At 46.3% G+C, this 18,201-nt stretch overlaps 2 protein-coding genes across 5 annotated transcripts in view; one reads left to right on the top strand and one right to left on the bottom strand.

The window, feature by feature from the left end:
- The first annotated feature begins 383 nt into the window (after window positions 1-383).
- LOC103762625 (alpha-fetoprotein) lies at window positions 384-8,080 on the top strand. Its single transcript, XM_029964531.1, is given in 15 exon segments — window positions 384-671; window positions 1,965-2,091; window positions 2,466-2,526; window positions 2,719-2,854; window positions 3,025-3,227; window positions 3,734-3,881; window positions 4,275-4,372; window positions 4,691-4,820; window positions 4,912-5,126; window positions 5,262-5,394; window positions 5,948-6,045; window positions 6,337-6,475; window positions 6,764-6,987; window positions 7,280-7,596; window positions 8,055-8,080. Coding segments are annotated over 15 exon segments (2,217 nt in total). The 5' UTR covers window positions 384-509.
- Window positions 8,081-9,541: 1,461 nt separating this feature from the next.
- RASSF6 (Ras association domain family member 6) overlaps window positions 9,542-18,201 on the bottom strand; it is a 72,117-nt gene continuing 63,457 nt past the window's right edge. For all 4 annotated transcript variants that reach the window (XM_018084651.2, XM_018084652.2, XM_008929291.3 and 1 more), the window contains 9 exons: window positions 16,662-16,740; window positions 16,150-16,301; window positions 14,255-14,346; window positions 13,653-13,837; window positions 13,438-13,539; window positions 12,171-12,222; window positions 11,506-11,624; window positions 11,322-11,419; window positions 9,542-10,592 (listed from right to left, as the gene is read on the bottom strand). In XM_018084651.2, coding sequence (XP_017940140.1) covers window positions 10,517-10,592; window positions 11,322-11,419; window positions 11,506-11,624; window positions 12,171-12,222; window positions 13,438-13,539; window positions 13,653-13,837; window positions 14,255-14,346; window positions 16,150-16,301; window positions 16,662-16,740 — 955 coding nt within the window. In that variant the 3' untranslated portion in view covers window positions 9,542-10,516. The remainder of the gene's footprint in view (window positions 10,593-11,321; window positions 11,420-11,505; window positions 11,625-12,170; window positions 12,223-13,437; window positions 13,540-13,652; window positions 13,838-14,254; window positions 14,347-16,149; window positions 16,302-16,661; window positions 16,741-18,201) is intronic.

Below are 18,201 nucleotides of genomic sequence, written 5' to 3'. Positions count from 1 at the left end.
TAAAGACAGAGCTCTGCAGCCAAGCTGCAGCACTTAAAGTAGCATCTTAAGCCTCAGTGTTGATGTGGTTTGGAAAATTACTATTCAAGAGCTTTTGGGCCCATGCTGAGTAATAGTCCTTGTATTCCCAGGCTCTCTTTTGGGCTGTGGCTTTCCACAGCTGATATTTTTTGTCCATCTGGGTTGGTTTCTGATGGCCTGACTTTCCTTTTTCCCTTGTAGAGTCTGAGTTGAGAAGGAGGAGGACTAAGCACACCTGCAGCTGTACCCAAACCTGCACAAGTACAGAGTGTTCTTCAACCACTTCAGCGCTGCCCAATTACCTGCACGTTTTTCCAGTTCCTGCTCCCTGTGGCAGGCAGAGCCATTCCTTGCCCTGCCCACCCGTGCTGAGCCAGCAGGTCCCTGCACCCCCATTTGTGCTGAGATAACTTGTTTGGACACCCGGCCGGCTTCTCTGGGCCACACCATCCCAGCCCGGGGCCACGCAGGCCAAGGACAGGCTGTAAATGTCACCCTTTGTACTCTGCCGTGTCCACTTCAGCTGCAGTCGGATTTGGAACCAAGATAAAAGCAGGGCTGTTCTGCTTTGGAGGTGCAGGGGAGTTTGGGGCTGGGGAGAAGGGTTTCAACCTGAGGAATTTCTTACATCTCCTATTCAGATGCTGTAGGTTCATTTTATGCTCTCACAATTAGCTGGCACCCAGGCTTTGCTTCCCAGCATGTTGTGTTGGTAACAAACATATGTTGCAGCCCCTACAAACAGCACTCCTTTAAATTTGGGCTGCACACTTAAATTTGGGCTGCAGATCCCCCTCCCAATATCAAGAACCACCCAGGATGAAGTCTTAATTCCTTCCTCCCTCTTAGGGGTAATAACTACTTTGCTCCAGAGCCTCTAGAAGGACATTCATTGCACTGAACGCACTAAGTGGAAGAGCCTCTCCTGGAAATGATCCTCACCACACTGCTTTGCAGCTAAACACCACACGTTTCCCTCCTGCAAAGGAATGTTCACTGTACACAGCCCAATTACCATCCCAAGAGTGGCAAGGGTTTTCCAAGGAAAGTGAAAAGCAGTTCCCCATCCTGCTGAGCATGCAAAGGGGCGCTGGAGACATTGAATTTAGAGGGTTTAAATGGGTGCCCCATCCCTGGAAGTGTCCAAGGTCAGGTTGGATGGGGCTTGGAGCAAGCTGGTCCCTTCCAACCCAAACCAGTCTGGGATTCTGTGATGATCACATATGTGGAAATACAGTCCTGCTCACCTACCTCCGTATTACCAATAACTGCAGCTCTCCCAAGCCATTCTATCTCCAAAATTTTGTCTTTTTATCCTGCTGATGCTTACAGCATACTTCTAAAAAAAAAAATCAGTAAAACATCTGTATTAACCAGAATTTCCCCCTTTATCCTACAGTTTTGGAGTTGATTTTCTTCCAAATTTCATAGACATTTTGATAGTAATCATCAATGCTGCAAAAATGTTATGTGTGTGGGGGTACATCACTCAGCCTTTCTCCATGACTCCTTGGGAGCTGGGAGCAGGAGAGAGCTTGTACAGCAAGGAGGGAATGCAGAAATATCAGGGTTACAGCTGAACTTGGGATTTTTCCAGTCACTAATGTGTTCCAAAGTAATTTTCTGCACAGCAATCACTTTTAAGCAATCTCTAAGTAGAGATAAGTGTGCACAATAAAAAGCCCAGCATGTTTAACTTCTTGTGTGAGGTGTGATAAGCAGAAAATGTCTATTTGTCTAAATTTCAGGGGGAAAAAAATCCTCAAGGTCCTTCCTCTGCAATAAGGTGGTCAGTTCATCATCCTGAGCATGTCTAATTATTGTGGGAGTATTCTCAAAGGACTAATGTGAAATCTGACAGTAAAAGGGTTTTGATTAACCAGGAATCATCTGGGAGAGTATAAAAGTACCACCCTCCCCTTAATTCTTTCTGCCTTTCACAGATGAAGCAAACTCACCCCAGGCCCCTGCCAAAATCTGACAGGATGGACTGGAAAACAATCATTTATGTCATTTTATTGGTGAGTCTTAGAGTAGCCAAAGCCCTGCCTAGAACTTCTCAGGACATAGGTAAGGACATCTCGTATTTTTCCTCTATTTTTTGTTTAACACTGCTGGCTGGACTCAGCACACGTGGTTATCTGGTGGCTCGCTTGGCCACAGTTCTTCATGGGGATTTTCTTATGGGACAAAGGTGTACAGCAAAAGTGTACCTGGATAAATCTGGTGTGATCAGCCCCAAGTGTATTGCTTCTAATTCCCTGAGAATCTCTGCAGCGTGCAGGAGGGGAAAGGATTACTGAGAGGAAGTGTATAGAAGGAAAACTTGAGAGGAAATGTATTGAAGGGAAATTTTCCCTCCTAGAAACACTTGAGCTGCAAAAAAAAGGTATTTGATACAGCATTTAGTGAACACTTCTTATTCTAATGATCTTGTTTTCCAGAGGAAAAAACAAGCATTGGCCAACGATTTTCTCAGCTGCAGGAGAGCAATTTTAAAGCCATGTAAGTTGTGCAGGTAAAGCAAATTTGCTGCTACTGCACAGTCTTGTGTCACTGGGAATGAGCCCTAACCCTACCCCTCACCCGTGCAGGACCGGGGTGGTACAAATCCTCTCACTGCCTCTCACCAGAGAGCTCTGTAAGTAGTTTGTAGGTGGCCAGGAACAGGTTTAACACTGTGTGTTCCCCCTGCAGTGCCCTGATCCTGTTTGCCCAGTACGTGCCAGGAGGGACGTTGGGCAGAGCGGCCGCGATGGCCGAGGGGGTCACAGCCCTGGCCAGAAGGTGTGCGGCAGCGGCCACCGACAGCCCCGACTGCCTGAAGCCTCTGGTAAGCTCAGTTATGCTTTCCAGGTCTGGGTTGTCATTCCAGAGCTCTGGCATGAGTTCTTCCAGAGGCACGAATCCACTACCGAGAGACGTGACCTCCTTGCACACGTACATTTGGCTCATGGACTCTCCTTCTCCCCTCTGTAAAGGTGAACTTCTAATTTTTCACAGGACAGGATTTTCCTTGATACAATATGCCAGGAGGAAAACCTTCCCCAGTCTGCTGACTGCTGTGCTAAAAAGGATCCTGAAAGAAATGACTGCTTCCTCTCCCTGAAAAACTCCTCACAAGGGTTCAGCTCTCCTTTGGAGAGGCCAGATGCTGAAGCTGCCTGCAGAAACCATTCACAGCATGGACAGCCATTAACAGGATAGTAAGTAATAAATCACAGATTGGCTGCCTGGATGTGGCAGCTATGGGCTGGGGACAGCAAATGCAGCAGCAACCAGAAAGTTCTGCCTCTCTCATAATGATTTTTCTTCTAATGTGAATTATTTGCATAATTCAACCAGCTGTAATTGCTGTTCTATAAAGCATGTTCTGCCACCTCCTGCTTTGACTGTAGCTCCCAGTGACCATCAGTCTGGCCTGGTTTATTGTATTCTATACAAAGGACTCACCTGAAACCGAGGGCCTCTCTTCAGTCCTTAGAAGCCAAGCAGGAGTTGTGTTGCCTCTAAGACAGAACTGGCAGGATTTGAGACTTCAATTTCCAGGAAAACGTTGGCCCCACCAGAGTTTTCCAAGATAAACACCACACGGTGCAGCTGTTTGTTATGTCAGGAAACCAATAATTTTAGTAGCTTTTATAATCTTATTACTTTTATAATTATGCTATCAACTTACCCTGAGACTAAAGATGTTTTGCTCTGGTTTCAGTTTTATCTATGAAGTTTCCAGAAGGCATCCCTTCCTCTATGCCCCAGCAATCCTCTCTGTGGCACTGCAGTATGAGGAGATGATGGAAAACTGCTGTGGAAGTGCTGAAGGCCCCTCCCATCACATGGAGGAATGCTTCCAGAGACAGGTATTCCACCATAGAATTTGAGGTTATTAATGTGTAGCTTTGCTACAGCTACACAGATACTGAGGCAGATATATCAGCATTTCTTTTTCAGCATCTGAGCCTGATACTGGAATTCCCCTTGTTGAGCACAAGCTGAAATCAGGCTGCTCTGGAGCACCCCCTGTGCTAAAAGCACTCAACTACTGTCTGAAGGGTTCTGCTTTCTTTTCACAGAGCACTTAATAAATGCTGGTGACTAACCAGCAAGTGCAACAGTTACATCTTGCAACTTGTACAGCTCTCAGCTTGTTTTCTCTCACTATTAAAAAAAAATTTTAAAAATTAAAAACTGTCACCACTGTAGTTTCAGTTTCATTTTCTTCCAATTTTGTGGCTGCACCTTCTTTCTGCCAGGCACCAAAGGTGGTGAAGCTGATAAAAGAAGATTCCCTGAGGCAGGAACACACTTGTGGAATCCTGAAGAAGTTTGGAGAAAGGACCTTAAAGGCTCTGTGAGTCTTCCCCAGGTTTATTATTATTTGAAATAAAGCTGTGTCTCCACAGTGACTCTGAGTACCAGCCCTCTCCTGTTTATGTGCAGATCACCAGTAGCATCTAACAAGGAAGACAGAGTAGAAATTCAGATCTGTGTGTGGCAGCATCACCATTTCCTTACGAACTGTCAAGAGATTCCAAAATCTAATCCCAAAGTCTGAACCAACCACACCTCTCTGTGATCAAAGTTAGACAACCTCTCCACACAAAAATGATGATAGCTAGCACAGTCTCCCACTGTGAATATAAACAGTAACTATTTTCCTTCCTTGTAGGAAGCTTGCCCAGATAAGCCAAAAATTCCCCAAAGCTGACTTCGTGACCGTTCACAAACTGGTGGTGGCCGTGGCCGACATGCACAAGGACTGCTGCCGCGGGGACACGCTGGGCTGCATGCGGGACAGGGTAAAGCCCTTTCACACTCGTGTGGCTGCAGACATTTCATGCCTTTGTTGTTGCAGGGTTCAGATTTTCAGCTTCCCTTTCTCGTGTACAGGAAGAGATCCTGCGCTACGTGTGCAGCAGCCAGCACGTCCTGTCCAGCCGGATCCAGCAGTGCTGTGAAAAGCCCCTGTTACAAAGGAGCGAATGCATCCTCAACGTGGAAAACGATGACAAACCTGCAGGCTTGTCCCCCCACGTCAGGGAGTTCATTGAAGACAAAGGAATATGTGAACGTTTTGCCCAGGAAAAAGACATGCACTTAGCCAGGTAACACAGGGCTTCCTCTGTGAAATTCTCCCTGTTCCACCAGACAAACCCACTCTGAAATCCTCCTGCTATCCTTCCCACCCAAGGGCAGCTGTTTTGGCTTCTCCCTAATTCCTGATCTTCCTCATATTGCAGGTTTCTGTATGAATATTCCAGGAGACACCCGGAATTTTCTGCCCAGATGCTTCTCAGGATTGGCAAAGGCTACGAGGACCTGCTGCGGGAGTGCTGCAGGCCCGGGGCTCCCAGTGGCTGCCTCAGCAGAGGGGTGGGTGCTGCTGGGTCCTCAGGCTCCTCACAGCACATGGAGGGGGTCAGGCATGTCACGCTGTGACTAAAATGCCAATATCCCTGCTCCACCTCCAGAGTCACAGCTCCTGTAACAATCCCAGCAAATCCTGCAAAGCCTGACTGATTCCCAACTGGAAAAAGCACCACAGAGCCTGTGCAATCTTTAATTGCGAAGCAATTTAACATGGACAGATGGAGAGAGAGGGAAACGGATGGAGCTAACACTTCTGTGGGCCCTGCTCCTGAGCAGTGCCAGTTCCCTCTCCCAAATGTAAAGATGCTTATGGTCACTGTCTGAGATCAGGACAGTGGCCCTATAATACCTGAAGTCAGGAGCTGCCCGGTGTCTCAGACACGGCCTTCCAGGTCATGGGGAACGGACGTGGACATTTTACCACATTCAGGCAGTTTACAGGGGTTTCAGACAGAAATGGCATTAGAACCAGGGGGTCCATATCAGGTGAGAGACAGCTGTAGATACTCAGGACATTCCGCATTCCCCTTCCTCAAATTCATTTTTTTTTTTTCAGGAGGAAGAACTGAGGAAACATATTTACGAAACGCAGAGTGTCATGAGGACAAGCTGTGACATTTACAAGGAGAAAGGAGATTACTATTTCCAAAACGAGTATTACTTTTTCCTGCGCTTCCTTACCCTGCTCCCACTGGGCACAGTCCTGGGGTAACGCCACACGGCTCACACAGGCCAGGCTAAAGGCACTACTGCAACATATGGCTTCACACAAACAGGGCAGCCTTACACCTGCCCACCTGGACTTAGAAACACCAGGCTTAGTCCTGTCCTTATACCAAGGAGTGTTTCATGGGGCTTGGCTGGAGCATTCCGCAGGGAAGGCAGAGGCTGCTCAGTACTGCCTGTGAAACAAAAACACCAACATGACAAAATCTGTCATTTCAGGCTCCTCATGAGTTTCACCAAGAAGATGCCTCAGCTGACATCGGCGGAGCTGATCAAATTCACCAAGGAAATGACAACCATCGGCTCCAAATGCTGCCAGCTGGGCCAGGACAAGCTGCTGCCTTGTGCCGAGGAACACGTGAGTGCTTCCCTTTGGTATCTGGGTCCTACTTTTTGCTGAAACTCTGCCAGAAATTCTGCTGCTGGTCCCTAAAACCGCATATAAATGTTCATTTGCAAAAATCCCAGCTGGTTCTGCACTGACAGAAGTCAGCATTAAGTAAAAATATCAAGTGTTCTCTATCCTACAAACCAGGCTTAACTTAAATTCCTCTTTTCCTAACTTCGCTGTGAGCAATGTGCATTTCAGGGATTTTTGAACATGAAAAAGTAACATAACATTGTTTTTTTCATTCTCTTGGCAAAGCTGGATCTCGTGCTTGGGGAAATCTGTAGGAGACACCTGGCTGATCCCATAAACCCTGGAGTTTGCCGCTGCTGCAGCAGCTCCTATGCCTTCAGGAGGCCCTGCATAGGCAAACTGGAGATCGATGAGAGTTATGTGCCCTTAGCACTGACTCCGGGCCTGTTTGCTTTCCATGGAGACCTGTGCACCTCGGAAGAGGAGAAGTTACAGCACAGGAAGCAGGAGTAAGACATGCTGGTTTGCTGTTACCCCTGGCACTGCTCACCTTCCCCTTGCCTACTGTCCTGCCTTCTCCTTTGGAACACTCCAAAACCAGGCACCAATGTTTCATTTCACAGGGGAACAGGGCACCACTTTGCTCCCGGCCAGAAATCCATGTCTGGGTGGTGAACAAGGATGAAAAGCTGTGGGAAGGCAGCGGGTGGGACCAGAACGGGGGTTTGCAGGCCTGGGGTGGAGGGAAGCTCCGTGAGCGCGTGCTCCCCTCCCACTTCCCAGAGCTCTGCTCTCCTGCAGGATGCTCGTCACCCTCCTCAAGTACAAGCCACAGATCAGCCCCGAGCAGCTGGGCTCCGTCACGGCCGCCTTCACTGCCATGAGGGAACGGTGCTGCAGAGAGGCCAACCCTGAGGCCTGTTTCCTCAAAGAGGTATCGCTTCTGTTTCCAGCCACAGTTCCTCGGCAACAGGGAGAGAAAGGGTATATTCAGGTTTTCGGTCAAAGCCTTTTTCCTGTTTATCTCCCTGCCTCTGTTTCTCTCTTGCCTTCCCAGTGCTGTTTCAGCTCACTCAACTTCATACTCCAGAGCTGCTCTGGCTCCTCTTTACCCTGCGGTAAATCTGCATTTCCCTACTTCTCACCTCCCCCTCTTTGCTGTATTCCTTAAGTGAACTTTAACAAACCATCCTTGACCCTTAAGCCTTGTTCTCTCTTTTCATAAGTCTTTGCTTTAGAAGATAAAATACAGAAAATTTTCTTTTATTAATAAAGAATGCCCACCTCTGGATACACCTGAACAGCACAGGCAAAAAGATTCTACCAACTATTCCAACCAGAACTGTATTTTAGTATTTTTCCAACAAATAGCAAATCTAAGGCCACCTGAGCTGACCAGCAAAAGCAAAATGCATCCTGCACAGTGATAAATGTATCTGTGCTCTGCACATAGTTTAGTGCCCACCTTACCGAGGTTATAGGACGGGACCTGCTGCTGCCACCTCACTGAACGTGTCACGAACACATCGAGCGCCCTCCTGACACTATTGCTCACACGGATCTTCCTTTTTTCCAGGGTCCAGAACTTATCAAAAGGAGTGAGAAAATGCTGTCAGCATAAGGAGCTGCACAGCCCGTGGGAAGGTCCTCGCTGGACGCCAGGAAGTGACACAAACTGCACAGGGAGCATTTAAACCAAACCAAGTGTCTGAAAGCCAGGTTAATCTAGAGGGAGGCTGCATGCCCTTAAGTAATTCCACCAAAACAATCAGTTAAGTGATGAAAATTCAGGGTTTGACTGTGGCCACCACCTCCCGGTATGCAATCTTATTTTATTACCCCAAATAGTCACAGACCAAAACAAAGGCATTTTAAATCTTAAGCTTATAAAGCATAAGTGCAAATGAGATCCAATTAAGAAAATCGGCCTGTAACCATTCTAACTTAATCACTGAATAATTATTTTTGCATTTTTATAACACTGGCCTTGAACTACAGCATATGCACTCACCAATATGGGCTGCTCAGGAGCACTGTAAAGTTACCTTTAAACAGAGAAATATATTATCTCTGGCATCTCAAATAAGGTGAGAGAGAAAAAAATAAGAAAAATGTCCCAAAAAGGACAGGACAGGGACTGCTGAAACACCTGGTCAGCAGGGAAATGTAAGATCTCAGGTAAGATATAAGCCTTTTAATGACTGTCTCTGTGATTAATGGCTTCGGGCCCAAATGCAAGAGGGACCCCCACTTCCTCTGTCACCCATGTGTCATTGCTGTGTTACCACAAATGTCCCACAATAATCTGGAATAAATTCTTTCCCCGCTCTTGTATTTGTCAGAAATGGTTCATTTAGACAGCACTGCACTCACAAAGAACCAAGCCCACAACAGTCACTGATTTCACTCACCCTCAAATCCCGGGCGACTGCACCTGGTCTGTGCCATGTTCCAGAGCTATCTTCCAGCAGTTTTCAGTCCCAATTCAGCAGGATAAGGGAAATAAACAGTATTCAAGTCTTGAACATCAGATGGTGGCAAAAATAGCTCATTTTAGGAAGTGTGGACGTACACAGAGGGTTGGAGAACCTGCTTGAAAACACCTCCTCTTTTCCATATGGGCTGTGCAAGAAATCACGAATATTTAATATTCCAACATTTCCACTTGGGTGCACACTCTGCTGCTTCAAGGAACTTTTATTTGCAGCTCTAAGGCAGCTATTACTTAATCCCTACATCTTAACTGCTGAATTATTTTTATTTCTCCTCTCTGTACTCCCTTGCCCCTAATATTTTCCTAGGTAGGATTATAAACTGTACCCCCTTGCCCCAGCTGGAGCAGTTTCAATCAGCACATCGACCTTCATTTTTTGAATTCACATCCCAATACCATGATCTCACGCAGTGTAAAGTTTTATAATTTGATTTATTCCACATGATTTGTAGACAACACATTCTCCTCATTCATATCCTCCCTCACTATTTGTTACCTGCACAAGGCAAAGGCAGCTGAGGTAAGTCACAGATACCAGGTAAAAACAACCGGCTAATGCAGGAGGAACATCAACTGCACACAATTTATTTTATTTGCATCTCTGTAATTTGAGCTCCAATATCCAACACAACTCAACCAGACAGGGCCTGGCATTGGCTGCTGTGCCCTACCTGGGGCCGGGCTGGACCCAAACGGCATCCATGGGGAGGCCACGAGCCCAACCCTCCATGGCTATGACGTTCAGCCTCTCCCTGAGCACTTCTCCATTCCCTTTCAAACAGAAATCGCTGGAAGAACCACAGAATCACTTACTACAGCAGCAAAAACTACTGAGATGCCTTCCAGGACCCACCTGTGTTCAGTGACAGTTCTTCTTTTGCATTTCACAAGGTATTTCAGGGATAAACACCCTCTCATGGTTAAGAGCTGAGCAGCTTGTACGTGGGAGGCTGCCAATTATGTTTTTCTAACCGTAGCTTAAAGCTTAAGCAAGTTCAGCCTCTACCAACATGAAGCTAGTGGGATTTCAGGCATCTCGCATGGATATTTTATAAGTTAAGTGAAAATCCTACCTGCTGTCTTAAATACATAAATACCTTCTGCCACTTGCCTCTGCTGAAAAGCTTTCTGCTAGTACAATTCCACATTTCTCTAATAGAGGGATAACCATATACTTGATTTGCATATTTTCTATGAACACAGTGGTTATTGCAATATTTTTCCTATGCCAGCCTCTTGGTAACGGGTTGTACATCAGCAGGGTTTAAAGCCTCAGGCTTTTCAGGGCATATTTTTCCCTAAGTTCCAAGCCAGATTCAGCATCTGTTGTTTGGGGGATGTAGTGCATCTCCTTAGGTGGTTCCAGCCCGCATCCCAGCGCTGCAGCAGTGGGGGCAGTTTCGGCTGTTTAATGCTCAGGAGAAACTCCCTCACTCTGCACACCCTGAGCTTGAAGGGCTCCTCAGTCCCAGCCCCCAGAACCAAGCAGCACAGCGCCTGCCCCTCCACACACCCGGGGGGCTGTTCCCAAGGGGCCGTTCCCATCAAACCGTGGTCTCTGTTTTTCTAACAGTTCGACTGCGAAGGTGTTGCCGTATCAGGCTCTTCTCTTTCAGGTACCTGAGATGGAGGGGGAGAATGCATTTCAGTAATAGGACCTTGCAAAGATTCAACCCAACTTCTAATGAGCTGGTCAAAGGGCAATGAAAAGCTTCCCACTAGAAAATGGCAGGTGTTACTTATTATCTTTTTATATATTCCCTGTACACTTTGATTCAACATGATTATCAGCCCATCATCCAAAAACAGATCCATGGGTACTGCAGCCTCTCACTGCTGTTGGCCTCAGGACCCAGTTGCTCACAAATACAGAAGCCTCTCTGGCTTGTCCCTATTGGGCATTTTGAGCTACTGTCACAGGAATTCCTGTCATTCACCACACGTTTTAAAGGGACATATGGCACCAATGTGGCTTAAATGCTACAGAACCGAAATAGTACCACAATGTGTACTGCATTTGTTCTTTCCAGTGGAATACACAGCAGCAAGTACAAGCTGAGGCTTGTAAAGGTTCAAGAAACAAACACAATAAACTGAAGTGACTCTGAGGGTCTAAACTTTCTGAAAAGACCCCACTGTGTGTGTAGTTAGTATTTATTCTGTAATCTTTAACAGAACAGCTGGGTATACAGCACAGGGGAAGGATTATAAATCCCACCCATCTCTCCAGCAGTCCCAGCAGTGTTGTACCTGCACACTGCTACATACACGTGTTCTCCTCATGAGCCAGCCCATCATTGTACAGATTCCCCTGGACTCAGTGACCCCCCTCATTTTACTTCCACTTACCTTGCCATTGTCTGTTGAATCTCCTGCTTCTCCTCTTCATTTATTCTATGCAAAATTGATTCCAAAAAGGGAAGATGAAATGGAATGTACTGAGCAACCTACCAGGGAAAAGACAAGAAATGCACTACTATTCATGGTAACAGAGAAAAACTCCCTGAGCTACCAGAGCTGATGATATACGCACGTCACTGCTGATCTCTTCCACATCCCCATCCATGAGAAAGAACTTGGCAATCTTCTCCGAGGGCCCCTGCAGCAGCCTGTGCAGCAAGGGGACGTCTCCACTCCTCAGCTGCTTCTTTTCTGGGATTTATAAGGAATGTCATGACACACAGAACACACCACAGGGCCTCTCTGTACCTTCTGCATTCAGGAACCTTTTTCCTTGACACAGATCAACCATATCTGACTGCTGTGCAATTACCAGATACCTAACAGGTCCCTAATATTGTGCCATTTAAGGTACATTCCCCCTCAGTTAGCTTCCACTCTTTCAGGCATTCCCTTTAATAAAGATCAAATCTCTTTTTTCCTAAAGAACTTGAACTGTCGTGGAAGTAAACATTTCCCACTGAAAAATGAGTACTTTGAACTCAGCATCTGTGATCCAAAACTGTCAGCTGAAAGGGCCCACAACACAATCATTCCGCTTTTCCCCTCCAGAGGATACACATCTGAGGGGTCTCTGGAGAAGCCAAAATGCCACACCACACCCACACTGCCCAAATGAGGACAGAGGTCTGGGACGAGCCCTGTCACTCAGAGGTACACATGCCACACACACACACACACACACACACACAAGGGATGATTAGAGATGAAGTGATCAGGCAGCAGTGGCTGGCTTACCTCCAGATGCATGGATAATGTAAAGTGCAAATTCATGGGGGCTGTTTTCTATCTGTGAAACAAAAGAAAATCCATTCAGACTCACAGACCTTCCCAGCATTTCCCTCTCAGCTGATACTACCTATGTGTCTCAGCTCAGATATCTGGATCGAAGTGAGACAGAGATCCTGTCTGTGGAAGAGTTTAAAGATGCTGGATTTAGATAAGACAGAAAGCTATGCTGCCATGTTCATTGTCCCCGTGCCAACCCTAATCCTTACCCTTCCATATTGCCCCAATCAGTAACACACTTAGACAAGCCCAGATCATTCTTGCTTGGTTTCCTTGGAGCATCCTGAACTACTTCATACAACTTTCTTTTCATGTTACATGTAGATTTGCTACTTGTATCTTCATCAAGGTAAGACTCTGTGATCCCCACCTACCCAACTTGCCTGACAGGCACACTGAGCAAACAGCAGAACTTTTGAACACTTACTTTGCAACTTTTCCAGAACTTCACACCCCAGTCTGTAAGTCCATTCCTTACTACTCCTAGAAGTAAAGTTTTCCCTTCAGTATTACACTCCCAAGTCCCACTAACTACATCAAGTAATTCTGCAATAGCCAAGTCTCTAGACAACTTAAATGGGACGTTTAACACAAATAAAGTAAAATTGTGCCCTACACAGCCACGTAGAATAGAGATATTGGAGAAACATACAGCACTGATGGGAAAGGATTTCTGACTGGCTATAATCATACTGGTGGAAGATGGTTCCAAGGTAACTCCAAGGAAAAAAAATGTAGTCTCAGACAGTACGGCACTGACCTTGAGCAGTACTTTCAACTCTCACTTTCTGGACCTTTCCACCTGCCTAGGTCTAACAGGACCTATCTCCCAGACACCGGATTGAATTCCCTGTTAAGCAAACCGCAATTCCTGGGGATGTCCGCTGGAGGGCAGCACTGCCACGGGCAGTGACCAGCCTTTCCCTGCACTGGGAATGATGGAAGCGCAGCAGCGTTCGCCCTCCTGTGGGGGACCTCAGGGAAGGGGTTCTGCAGTTTCCCCTTCACCGCACACCACACACCCGGTGTAACTTTTATAGCCTCAAAGTGCCATGAAACAGTGATAAAACAAACCCAACCCATGCATTTCAAATGGCCCATGTGGGTTCTTTCACATTCCATTTCATGCAGTATTCCCTGCCTTTCCTGCAGCACTGGAGTGCACACTGGAATGAACATTTCCAGAACACAGCCACACTTGCTCCTGCCAGGTTACCTTAAACTTGTGAAGCAGCTGTTCTATCACATGTCTGGTTCTCATGTGGCTGTTGATTCTTATTTTGGTTTCTGATCCAAAAGCCGGAGTGAAAACTGATGTCTGGAACAAAAACAGCCACACAAGGGCATGAGCATGAGGCAAAGCTCACTGGACAGGGTTCCCTGTCCCGGGGCCCACCCTCAGGTGATGAAGCCAAGCCTAAGCATTCCTACCTCGTAGTTGTAGAAGTGGCCATTGATTGAGAACCTGTGAGTTTCTCCTTCTGTCCTGGCTGCTGTGGGGAGCTTGGTCCTCTTCCGCACCGCCGCGGCATCGCTGCTGGTCCTGGGCAGGGTGGCACAGTCGTGCTCCTGCTCACTCCTGGGCTTCAGCGTGTGGCTTTCATAACATGGATAACCTGGAAGAACAAAAGCACATCAGCACCGTGTGCAGCTGCTCCCCCCTCCCTGCCAGCAACCCCAGAGGAAGGAAGCTCTTGGTGGAGGTATTTATTTTTTTATTAACTTTTTTTTGGGTAGGGAGCAGGAGAGGAGCAAGGCATAGGCATGCGATGTAGTGGCCACAGTTGGCTATTTTGTTCCCTTGGGAATGATCTCGTGGTGAAAGCACAGCCCATTAGCACTGGCTGTTCACTGAGCCACCTGCACAATGTTGGCCCTAGCCAGCCCCGGGTCAGTGTTCTCCCAGCTTGCAACACGTCACATAGAGCATAAAGATTCCCCCTCACTGCTAGGGAAGGCCTGATGGGTGAAATTCATTTTGCACAGCCACAGAACACCCAAATTTTTGTGAACATAAGAGCACCGACACTAACTTGGCTCGAGGTCTGGCTGTTCCTCAGCGGACTTCAGTGTCTCCCCACTAATGTGATGCAGGTCATCAAATTCTCCCCAGCGAGTCATTCCCCTGAAAGACCAAACATTTATTACTCCTTGTTAACACAGTGATTTCAGTTTATCCTGTGGCCAGGCTTCAAGTAGTGCATTCTTGCCCATGCACAGAACTTTACAGAACACAACTATAGACTTCTGCATGGTAATTTTAGTTTAAGTAAAAAGAAAATCAGTTATGAAAACATGGTATGATGAGGGATCCCAAATATATCACAGGCCTATTTAGAGCCTGTTGAACAGAGAAATCATGTCCCTTAAATAACTTGCAGTAATTATTTATCTATTTTACAGCAAAGTTATGGATTAATCACAATAAAGTACCAGGCAGGCACACAGAAAACATGTATTGTGGTTTTAACAGTCACAGGATACATGTCTGCTATACAGATGGGACGTGGAAGACTAAATTACATACCAGCCCCTCATGCTACCCAGTTCTGTATGCGAGCAAGGAATTCCATGCAGCCTGTTAGAAAATCTACCTTTTTTATGTCAATATTTCCATAATTCATTGTCTAAACTCTTCAGCAGAAAGTCTTCATCCAGTTACTGCTCTGACTGAGAATAAACCAATTTGTAAGACAATAATAAAAATTCATTTCCTATATATATTCCAAAGAATATTCAGCTAACTCCCACGAACACACCAAACAACAATCTCACTTGTGTTCCACACATTTACCAAGTTCATTTAGGATCACACAGCTAAGTTGCTCTGCATACCTTAAAGCATGTCAGGGCAGCCCCATGTTTCTGGGATCATGAGTTAATGTTTACTTTAAGATTCAGATCTCCACCAGCCAGAAGTTTCTTAAGCACTAAAAGGCGAAGCATGACCTCAACTGCCAGAGCGGCCCCTGTCCTGCAGGCCACACACCCCCACACCAGCAGAGCTGGGCAAGGTAAACACAGAACCTGTCAGGCCTCAGCCCTCAATTTCAACAGCCAGAGACAGGAAGCCTGTCCCTGACTTGACTAGAATTTCCCATCTGCAAGGATGGCAGAATTAAATCCAGAATTCCAATGTGCACCACATGCCATCTAAGACAATAGGTAATTAGGAAGAAAAGCTCTGCAATACACAATTTATCTGGGAGTCATTCAGGGTGAACACTGGCTCTGCCTCCCTATTGCACATGACTCAGCTTTAGCTCAAATGCACCAACTAAGGCTGGGGAAATAAGTGTTCAAAACAAAGGGAAAGTACACTGAGAACCTGCAACAATTGAGCACAACACACTGGGATATAAAACATCACTGGCAGCAGCCTGGAGTAGTTGGTCTGTGGGCATTTTAACAGGATTTTCTACACTAGATTTTGCACTAAGCCAGTATTCACTCCCTGGTGTGAACTTCAGCTGAACAGCAATGATTCCACACCTCCAGCCGGGAGGGCACTTACCTATCAGCTTTTGGCTTCATGCTGTACTGTGTGCACCAACATGAGACCTTTCAGGGGCTCCCAGTATCAGGTGTCCAGAGATACATGTGGAGTTTGTTTGGGGTTTCTTTACACATATATTTCATATATATCGATTTCCCAGTCCTTGTATGGGAATAGTCACTTCCCATGAACAAGAGCAGCCTCCTTCAGCTCCTCAACCTGAGAGCCAGACAAATATGCTACAAAAACACACCTTTCTGCCCAGCAGAAGCTCTGGAAAGGCCATATCAGTCACAGAGCTCTGCCGTGCAAGCTGGCACCAGAGCCTTTGGAGAATCTGGGGTACACAGCCAGCCACATCCACTGAAGCCACCCCCAAGAGCTGTCCTGCAGTGCTAGCCTGCCTCCTCCCTAGGGAAGTTCATACATTACCTTTTACTAGGGAACAAATCCACGCTCCCTGTTGACTTTAGGGTTACAAAAGAGGGTATCAGCTTCTCATCCTGAATTTTTAATCGGATAGGGTGTCGCACTCCCCAAAATATTGACAGGATTCCTTCAATAAATGGTGCGTTTCCTTCTCGCTGGAGACAAGAAAAAAACAAGAATAAGGAGTATTACATAACAATTGAGTAAAAATAATCAAGTAATAATCTATTTCCCCTCAAGTAACAAGAACACAATGGACTCGCTGAGGCTGACACAACTCTGGCAGAGGTTACTCAGAGAGGCCATGGAACCTCAGTTTTAAGGTATTTCCAAGACATCCAAAACTGCAGCTGACCTGATCAGTCTAGGAAATCTGTTCTGGTTTATTATATTAGATGGAACACGTCACGTAATAAAAACACCACAGCAAGTGCTGGAGTCCAGTGCTGTGAGGAAAAGAGAGCAGAGACAGGTACCTCCGGATTAGTGGGAGTTTCTCTCACCTAATTCCATACCTGATTACATGTCAGTTGTAGATTCTCTTGATCCGAATAGTAAGAGTTATAATTCTTCAGAAGAAAACTGAACTGCTCTCTAGAATAAAGACCACAAAGAAAGAATAATTTATAACATGTCTGTCAATGTAAAATGCAGGTGTTATGTGGCAGGGTGACACCCCATACCTGCGCTACCCACTGCACCCTTGTATAGGTTTGTTAATGATCAATACACCATTTTCTGGGACTAAAATTTTGTCAGGTTACTGGATTGCTCAGAAGTTGCTTCTTTAAACACTTGATACACACAGGAAATTATTTAGTCACAGTCTGACGTGGTCTTAATAACACTGCCCCAGAATAGCTTGTACTTTGGACCTCTGTTAACAGTCAAGAGAAGGAAGCAAACAGGAACAACACCCCCATCCACCAATATTGCAGGTTACTTTAATTAGGCTAACAGTTTGTTTTCCCTGCATGATGATTTACAATGGTTTTTTATATTTTTGCAGATATTCTTTTTATTTCCCAATATCTACCGTATGCCTAGAATTTCTATTTCCTTCTGCTTGAAGCACAACAACTTTGCACCAAATCTTTGCTCAAAAGAAAAACGGATGGAGATGAAGAGAACCTCTGCCAACGAGCGAGGAGCCATGCAGACAAAAAGCCAGCTGCAGCTCAGCCAAGGAGGGCTGAGCAACAACAGAATTAGGTGAAATGTATTTCAGGGCCTCCAAGAATGAAACGCTCTTCCCCACACCACTCAAAGATTACTCAGGCTGTAATTCAAGCAAGCAATTTCCACCAGCAGAGGTAATCAGCCATGGGGAACAACTGCATGGAAGAGCACAGGCTCTTCCTTATGGACCATGGCTCAAACAGACAGCACTGCACAACTCTTTGCACCACAAGGTCCTGCTGAAGCTGTTCAGGACCCATGTACCATCAGAGGCACTATTACAACTTCTCCCCCAACTTTAAGCGCAAGGGTGCCCCAGTGGGACAGAGCCCAGCGTGCAGTCTGGCCCCAGGAACGTGGCCTTCCCCTGGGCTCAGCTGGCACACCCCGGAGAGGAGAGCAGGGACAGCCAGCAGGGCAGTTAATGTGTCTCTGTTGTGCCTGGGACAGAGGGGCACTTGGAGTGTGCATGTGAAAAGCTTTCCCTGGCATATCTATCCCTCTCTCCCTTCTACAGTTTACAAACACAACAGTGTCCTGTTGCTTACTGAGCCTTCTCCCATGGTGAGAAGGGAAAACATCAACTGGGCTTTTACCTGGCAGGGAACATGAGGACAAGGGCTACACCATTAAACTCCACAAGGTTCACCATGTTCCCTGCTAACACTCTGGATGTAAATCATTTACATTACTGCAATTCCACACAAAGAAATATTTTTTAGTAGCTTTATCAACAAAGTGCTGGGCTCCAAACCAGTGACTTCAACATTTACTTCAACTCACTTTGGTCTCAAATCCTAGGAATATAAGTGGCAAAACCCGTTCTCTCCATCATGTTGGGATGGCTTATTACAGGTTCTTTGTGTCTTGTGAGCT

The sequence above is a fragment of the Manacus vitellinus genome, unplaced genomic scaffold, assembly GCF_001715985.3.
Source record: "Manacus vitellinus isolate BGI_N305 unplaced genomic scaffold, ASM171598v3 scaffold_73_pilon, whole genome shotgun sequence".
NCBI lineage: Eukaryota > Metazoa > Chordata > Aves > Passeriformes > Pipridae > Manacus > Manacus vitellinus.
Note: the sequence above shows the minus strand (reverse complement) of the source record. Positions and strands in the feature narration are given on the sequence as shown.